The sequence below is a fragment of the Berghia stephanieae genome, chromosome 2 (assembly GCF_034508935.2).
Source record: "Berghia stephanieae isolate SIO BIC M18660-M18661 chromosome 2, UCSD_Bste_1.3, whole genome shotgun sequence".
NCBI classification, from domain to species: Eukaryota; Metazoa; Mollusca; class Gastropoda; order Nudibranchia; family Aeolidiidae; genus Berghia; species Berghia stephanieae.
In genome coordinates this window covers 102,936,577-102,945,613 of record NC_088361.1, presented here as the reverse complement: position 1 = coordinate 102,945,613, position 9,037 = coordinate 102,936,577, and the positions used below count along the sequence as shown (strand labels likewise).

Below are 9,037 nucleotides of genomic sequence, written 5' to 3'. Positions count from 1 at the left end.
TCATCATGAAAATAACTGGTGAGTGAACCGAGGTGATTATGCTTTAAGTTTATTTTACTTATTAGCTGAAATCATGAAAGTAGGACTTAAGTTTTCTAGTGTCTAATATGTTAAAACCTCTGAAAACTATGAATTTGTTAAACTCCAGGTCGGCAGGTCTGCTCACCTTACCACACAACAACAACATGAAATGCAGTCAAATCTCGCTCGATTTCCACCCACCATCCGGATAAACTACACATACTATCACATGATAACAATGATAATAATAAGTATATTATTATTATTATTATTATATTATTTATTATTATTATTATTATTATTATTTATATTATTATTATTATTATTTATTATTATTATTATTTATTATTATTATTATTATTATTATTATTATTATTATTATTATTATTATTATTATTATTATTATTATTATTATTATTATTATTATTATTATTATTATTATTATTATTATTATTATTATTATTGTTATTATTATTATTATTATTTTATTATTATTTATTATTATTATTATTATTATTATTATTATTATTATTATTATTATTTATTATTATTATTGTTATTATTATTATTGTTATCATTATTATTATTATTATTATTATTATTATTATTATTATTATTATTATTATTATTATTATTATTTATTATTATTATTATTATTATTATTATTATTATTATTATTATTATCATTTGATATAGCGCCAGTATCTACAAATAGTGCTCAGATTGCTTTACAATAATTTTTTTTGGTATCACACAAGTTTATTCATTCGACTACTAAATCACCCAAACAGCCACACACACACACACACACACACACACACACACACACACACACACACACACACACACACATCTTGTTCGAAGTTCACATAAACTCACGAAAAGCAGAATGAAAACGATTTGTTTTTAAATGCCGTTTGAAGACTGGTAGACTTTCACATTGTTGGATTTCAGGTGGTAAAGAATTCCATGTGATTGGAGCCGATTATGCAAAACCACGCTCAGCAAACATTGTTCTTGGGATATAGATAGTATGCGCTTGGCTAAGAAGCTCATAACATTGCCATCCGGAAGTATAACGGACCAACACACAAAATTGTGTGTATCCATGAACGTTTATAGTCGGGTTAAAACAGTTCAATGAGCATTACTCATAAACGTGGATGGCAAAAAAACAATAACGAAGACCTTAGTGACGTCATCTTTGAACTATCTATATAGTAGATTGGATATAGTTTCTCAGATTGCCAAAATCTAAAAATCCGAATGTCTAATCATTTTTACATTAGATTCGTTATCTTGGCATTCGCTTTAATCTGGTATCAAAACCAGTTTGACGCTGTTTGCATGAGAATATATATATATATATATATATATATATATATATATATATATATATATATATATATATATATATATATATCACCCAATGAAATAAACAACATTCTGTATTTTTCCACAGCAAATGACTTCCTTCCCTTAACTATTGACAGCGTCACTGAGATTTGTACACAGGCCTGCAACTGTTTTGCATTGTCAATTAAAATCCTGATAATATTAGGAGACATCTGTCCCGAGGTCTGCGTGAGGTATATCATTTTGTTTTGGAAACACATGTAGCGCATGTTCCACTATACGTGCTCAAAAACGTTTTACAATGGCCGGTTCGTAGCCAAAAGTAACACTCAATGTTTAGGGCGAGACACGATGCCAGTTAGGCGATATTAAATTTTTTGCCGGACGGAGACAACGTTGTTAACAGCCAAGTACTCATTTTATACCCGAGTACGGTGAGAGAATGTGAATAAGGAGCCTTCTCCAAGGACTAAACAATGCGCCCTTCAGAGCGGGACTCGAACCCAGAACATTCCAATCCGTAGGCGATATAACATAGTATATATAGCCACAATATAACATAGCCAATCATATTATGTGACATATCCTTACAAAACAGTTTTATGTCGAGGTTACTTGACTGTCTTGACTTGACTTACTTGGCTGGACATGACTTTGACGACTACTTGACTTGACTTACTCGACTCATTTCACTTGATTTACTTGACTTGACTTGAATTACTTGACTTGACTACCTGACTTGACTGACTTATTTGACTTTACTTGACTTCACTTACTTGACTTGCCTACCTGACTTGTCATGACTTACTTGACTTGACTTGAATTTGACTTGACTACTTGACTTGATTTACTTGATTTGAATTGACTTACTTGACTTGAATTGATTTACTTGACTTGACTACCTGACTTGACTGACTTATTTTATTTACTTGACTTGACTACTGACTCGTCATTACTTACTTGATTTGACTTACTTGACTTGACTACTGACTTGTCATTACTTACTTGATTTGACTACTGACTTGTCATGACTTACTTGATTTGACTTACTAGACTTGTCATGACTTACTTGATTTGACTACTGACTTGTCATTACTTACTTGATTTGACTTACTTGATTTGACTACTGACTTGTCATGACTTGCTTGACTTGACTACTGACTTGTCATGACTTATACTTGATTTGACTACTGACTTGTCATTACTTACTTGATTTGACTACTGACTTGTCATGACTTACTTGATTTGACTACTGACTTGTTATTACTTACTTGATTTGACTACTGACTTGTCATTACTTACTTGATTTGACTACTGACTTGTCATGACTTACTTGATTTGACTTACTTGATTTGACTACTGACTTGTCATGACTTACTTGACTTGACTACTGACTTGTCATGACTTACTTGATTTGACTACTGACTTGTCATGACTTACTTGATTTGACTTACTTGATTTGACTACTGACTTGTCATGACTTACTTGACTTGACTACTGACTTGTCATGACTTACTTGATTTGACTACTGACTTGTCATGACTTACTTGATTTGACTACTGACTTGTCATGACTTACTTGATTTGACTTACTAGACTTGACCCTTGAAATGTAATATCTTTAAGTAACAAACCCTAAGATCCCATCTTGAAATGGTCAGAAATTTGAGATCTTAAGTTTTGTTACTTTAGGAAATGACATTTATCTCCTCAATAGGACATAAAAGTTTAACCCAGACCTCATAATTTTGACTGTAAGTTCATGTTTTAGATTCTAAGCCAACCCAACATAAAACATTTGGAGGCGATCGATCACATATCACCCTACTACTCACACACTTACAAGCATGTCACAAATAATGTGTGTATTTATTTTCAATTTCAGGACTCTTACCGGAATGGTTGACATAGTTGGATGATGATCACGTACTAATGCAGAAAGCTCTCTCTCTCTCTCTCTCTCTCTCTCTCTCTCTCTCTCTCTCTCTTTCCATCCCTATTCCTCCCCCGCCCCCTCTGTCACTAGTTTATGACATTAAAATATAAACATATTTGCAACCACAATCGGACTAATGATATTACAAAAGGTCCCCACAAAAGTATAGCTATAAATTATTAAACACGCATGCTGATTTGATTAAATTATAATTTTGTTTAAAAATAAGAAAATGTCAAAAATAAAATGGACGGTTTTGACAACAAAACATACCTGTTTGTTAACACATAAAGACAATACAATACACACAAACAAATCTTGTTTTGTTGTTGTCTCGGGTTGGTTCAGGTGTTTTCTTACTTGTAGTGGTGTTGGTCTGTGAAGAAGATGTGTAGTGGTGTTGGTCTGTGAAGAAGATGTGTAGTGGTGTTGGTCTATGAAGATGTGTATTGGTGTTGGTCTGTGAAGAAGATGTGTAGTGGTGTTGGTCTGTGAAGATGTGTCGTGGTGTTGGTCTGTGAAGAAGATGTGTAGTGGTGTTGGTCTGTGAAGAAGATGTGTAGTGGTGTTGGTCTGTGAAGAAGATGTGTTGTGGTGTTGGTCTGTGAAGATGTGTAATGGTGCTGGCCTGTGAAGAAGATGTGTAGTGGTGTTGATCTGTGAAGAAGATGTGTAGTGGTGTTGGTCTGTGAAGAAGATGTGTAGTGGTGTTGGTCTGTGAAGATGTGTAATGGTGTTGGTCTGTGAAGAAGATGTGTAGTGGTGTTGGTCTGTGAAGAAGATGTCGTGTAGTGGTGGCCTTCTCTGTATTACATTTTATTGGGACACAATATTATGCATAGTAACAGATCTGCTTTTTCTGACAGATCTGCTTTTTCTGTTCTATGATGTTTACTAGTCTCTTTTAAATCGGATGTCATTGCCGAGACCTGCCTTCTCCATGCAATGATTTTGGTCACCGGTTTACAGACTTACACAGTGCAGTAACCTGCACTATGCCTTGCCATTTCCCGGCCCCGACCGTTTCTCACACAATCAACCCTGCATTGTGCGAAGAATAGCAAGTGACGTTTTTCGGCCTGCCATGGGTTTATATAACAATGGTGAGTAGTATTCATATGACGACTGAGAAGCGTTGTCAAAACAAGATAGTCTAGCAAAAATATTGAAAAATAACAACTCATGGTCGCCTTAAGATAATTTCCCATTTAGACTTAAGCTCATTCTACAGTAACGTGACACCATCCTTATTTAATTTATCATTTCTTGAACTATGAGCTTTTTTGATATAGCGAAATATTCACTAAACGTGCTCAAAACGCTTTACGAAGGTTCCCTAACCAACAGTAACACTTAAAGTAGGACGAGACATGACGCCTGTTAGGCGATAAAACATTTTTTTTCCGACAGAGACAACACTTTTAACGGCCAAGTACTTATTTTACACCTGACTACAGTGAGAATAAAGAGCCTACATATTTCAAAGATTCAACTTTGCGCCGCTCGAACGGGATTCGAACACAAGACCTTCCTCCGATCCGAAGGCGAGTGTCATACCACTGACCACATAGCCGCACATTTTCTACTCTTGTTGTTCCTTTATTTGATTCAAATCACTCTCTATGATAAATCATAATTCCCCCCCTGCTCCCACTTCCTCCTCCTTTCCACCTTTTCCCCCCACTAATGTATATATATAGACAACAAACTAGACCACAACATTTCATGGAAAATTTTATCTAAAGCAACAGGATACACACCAACATCAAAACAATGTAGCTTATGCCTGGAAGAGAAATATACTATAATCAAACACCCTCATGAAGCCACACTCAACATGAAAAGTGAGATGTACAGAAAGTGTCCCCATCGGCGTAAATTCTTGTTAAGCAACTTTAAACCGGAACCACTTCAAGAAACAACAACAGTCAACAAAACAACTCAGTCCTGACGATGGCAAATTAAGCCTGAAACATTAATGTAGACTGTCTCAAACATTGTGGTAAATATTTTAAATAATAATAATTCGCTCCATTACTGCATGTCGAGCACTTTTCGTACCATATTTGTATCAAACACGATTCAATATATATATATATATATATATATATATATATATATATATATATATATATATATATATATATATATATATATATATATATATAATATCGTCAATAAAATCAATTAAAATAATTTGAATTGTTTTTAACTTGATTTAGTTTGGGTGGATGGATGGTGAAAGTGGTACAAGTGCAGGGGCGTGGCTAAATTGGTTGATTTGGTGCCTGGCACCACATCCATCTTTTAAAAATAGATTACAGCATTTTGAAAAATAATAAAACTGAGAAATGGTATATACCACCTCTTATTTATTTGAGTAAGTCTTTTCTTTATTTTTTTCTGTCTTTTGTATTTACAAATAAGGCATGTTTTAAGTCATTTTTCTCTGATTCTGGCACCACCTTATTCTATCAGCATGCCACGCCACTGGGTACGAGAGATATGGAATTAGATTTGAGATGGAAACTTGAACGTGAGCATTAACAAGGGGTCCCTGACCAACAGCAACATGTAACATGTTGAATGAGACATGACGCCTGTTAGGCGATATTACGTTGTTTGTTTTTTTTTTGTTTTTTTTTTTTTTTTCGATTTACTTCAAATGAAGATTAAAATGATCTGGTGAGCATATTCTTTTAGAAAATGAAAAAAAAAAAAAATGCAAATCCAAAATTATCACCTACCGAATGATTATATAATGCACTGACATCTTGAAAGATGTCAAACGATGTCTCATAATATAAGACTGTCATGCAAGGCACTGTGGAAGGGTCGTGAAGAAGGAGAAGACAGAAGAAAAAAAAAAAAACAAAAAACAAAAAAAAAAAAACAAAAAAAAAAAAAAACAAACAACAAAACAAAACAAACAAAAAAACAAACAAGAAAAAACAACAAACAAACAAACAAACAAACAAAAAAACTGGCAAGACAACATCAAAGAGTGGACAGTCCTTAACCTTAATCGCCTTCGTATTCTAGAAAAGGCCACAAACCGTGATGAATGGCGTGAAGTTGTGAAGTCTGCATCCCGCATGTCGCTCCAACGATGAGCAGGTGATGGGAGTGAGTGAATGAGTGAGTGAGTGAATGAGTGAGTGAGTGAGTGAATGAGTCAATGAGTGAGTGAGTGAGTGAGTCAGTGAATGAGTGAATGAGTGAGTGAGTGAGTGAGTGAATGAGTGAGTAAGTGAATGAGTTCCGTAGACCAATCTCCATTTTTGAATTCTACGGTAGTCATGCTATTACGATTGGTTCCCTTTAATTGCTTCGTAATATTTGTCTATGAAATGGATTTTATGCATTGTCCTGCTTTTTGTTTACAAGTCGTTAGTGGAGTGTACGTATAGAATGTGTTATTTTAATTTTTAGAATTATAGTATCTTTTTATACGGTTGTGAAACGTGGACGCTTGACAAAGAATGTACGAGGAGGTTAGAGGTATTTGAGATGTGGGTGTATAGAAGAATGTTGAGGGTATCATGGACAGACATGTATACGAACGAGGAAGTGTTGGAGAAGGTGAGAAAGGGAAGAATACTGATCGATAACATCAGAAAGAGGCAGTTACGCTTTCTGGGACATGTGTGGAGAAGAGACGGAATAGAAAAGTTGGTAACATCTGGGATGATCGAAGGAAAGAGAGCAAGAGGAAGACAAAGAATGACTTATCTAAATAACCTAAGAATGGCCAAATGTGACTTAAAAAGCAACACAGATTCCATGCGCACCGCAGAGGATCGTGATTCGTGGAGACAGCTGACCGGCAAGAGCACAAGCCACGATGAATGATGATAGTTGGGGGAATTAGGCTAAACCGTGTAAATTCGGTTTGAAAGCATGACAATTTGCATACAGGTTACCAAGACCCATTAAAAAAAACCCCATCTGCTATAGAACCACTCTGGCAATCAATCATAACGTGTCGGTTTAAGACCGTAGATTTTCCCTATTACAGCTTTATTAAACAAGGGAAATAACTGAGTAAATACATTATTTTCTTCATATTCATTGTATTAGAAGGGATTGGGCTAAAACCGTGCACATTCGGATTGAAAGCATGAACATTGGCATACATGTAGCTAAGACCAATATAAATGACACCTGCTATAGAACCACTCTCGCAATTTATCATAACAGTGCGTTTTTAGCACTTTTATTTTTCCCTATATATCATTACTTATCCAAGGAAAATAACCACGAGAATGCAATGTGCTCAATAATTTAAATACAATGTTAACCATTTACAGAAGCTAAAAATGGCTTCGGTTGGGAAGACTGTTTTAAAGGATATAGAATGGAGGAATATAGACTGTTTCAAAGGATATAGAATGGAGGAATATAGACTGTTTCAAAGGATATAGAATGGAGGAATATAGACTGTTTCAAAGGATATAGAATGGAGGAATATAGACTGTTTCAAAGGATATAGAATGGAGGAATATAAACGGTTTTAAAGGATATAGAATGGAGGAATATAAACTATTGTAAAGGATATAGAATGGAGGAATATAAACTGTTTTAAAGGATATAGAATGGAGGAATATAAACTGTTTTAAAGGATATAGAATGGAGGAATATAGACTATACTTGCTTTGGAATGAGGTGACGATTTTGTCCAAGTCCTTGCTGGGACCACTCACTGAGATATAGTGTGCAATCACATTTGAGTGTTTTCCCTCTTGTTCAAGATGTCAAATATTCATTCTGATCTCCTTGGAAATGTGAAACCAGTCCTGCCGAGGACAGGATACATACATTGTGCAACTGATCTGCAGATTTCAGAGGGATAGTATCTTATTTTTATCCTAAATAAATGCTGGTCTTCATTAAAGATCATCTATCCTAGATTTTTTACGCCACGTAATCATAAGGATATGCATATATTATGCATCCTGCTACTAAAATTATAGTTATGCCACCGTATGATTTAAAACTATGTAACCTAGTCATTGTTCGTCCTCCAGAGGAATGCTTACACATTTTCAAGGAACCGGAACAGGAATTTGTGACGTCGCGACCTCTGCTTCCCATTTCAAAGTAAGCGTGACCTCTTTAAAATTATATATTTATTTAGATACAACCGTGTTGCGTATAGAGTGTTTATTCACCAGAATGCTTTGATCATTCGAAACCCGTGTTACTTGATAAGAATAACAAGGGAATCGTGATAGTCTTCCTTGAAAACGGCCTCCCAATCTTACAACGGTATCAACATGCACATTAGCACACGCACGCACGTTGGTACGTTATACCCGGCGGATGCTGTGCGTATTTTATCTTAACGCACAGCATCAGTAAATCAATGAAAGCTTTGGTCAGGCTATTTATTGTAAACGAAGGCTACCGCATGCCGCAGTTGTACTCCTCGCCACGTAGAAGGAATGAAGCTGACGTCTCTCAACTCTTTGTTATTGGTTTTGGACCATCAATTGGGCGATGAGCCCTCACTGAAATAATCTAGTGTATCAGTCAGAATATACAAATTGAAGGTTACGCTCAGTTTTGAGAGTTGGTACGTTTCGGCTGGCGGGTAGATGATTTGAGTGTTTTACGTAAATGCAGAGCATCAATAATCAATAACACACTGCTTTAAAAGTCAACGAGGTCGCCTTCATCATTTGGTATTATACACGTCACGTAATCGTGCTTGTGAAATTTAACC

The 9,037-nt window shown here is 35.1% G+C and overlaps 1 protein-coding gene across 1 annotated transcript in view; it reads left to right on the top strand.

Annotated features, from left to right (window-relative positions):
• Positions 1–4,108, top strand: part of LOC144963803 (uncharacterized) — a 6,643-nt gene extending 2,535 nt beyond the window's left edge. Inside the window, exons 3-4 of the mRNA XM_078897741.1 lie at positions 1,484–1,610; positions 3,262–4,108. Coding sequence (XP_078753867.1) covers positions 1,484–1,610; positions 3,262–3,295 — 161 coding nt within the window. The 3' untranslated portion in view covers positions 3,296–4,108. The remainder of the gene's footprint in view (positions 1–1,483; positions 1,611–3,261) is intronic.
• Positions 4,109–9,037: the final 4,929 nt, after the last annotated feature.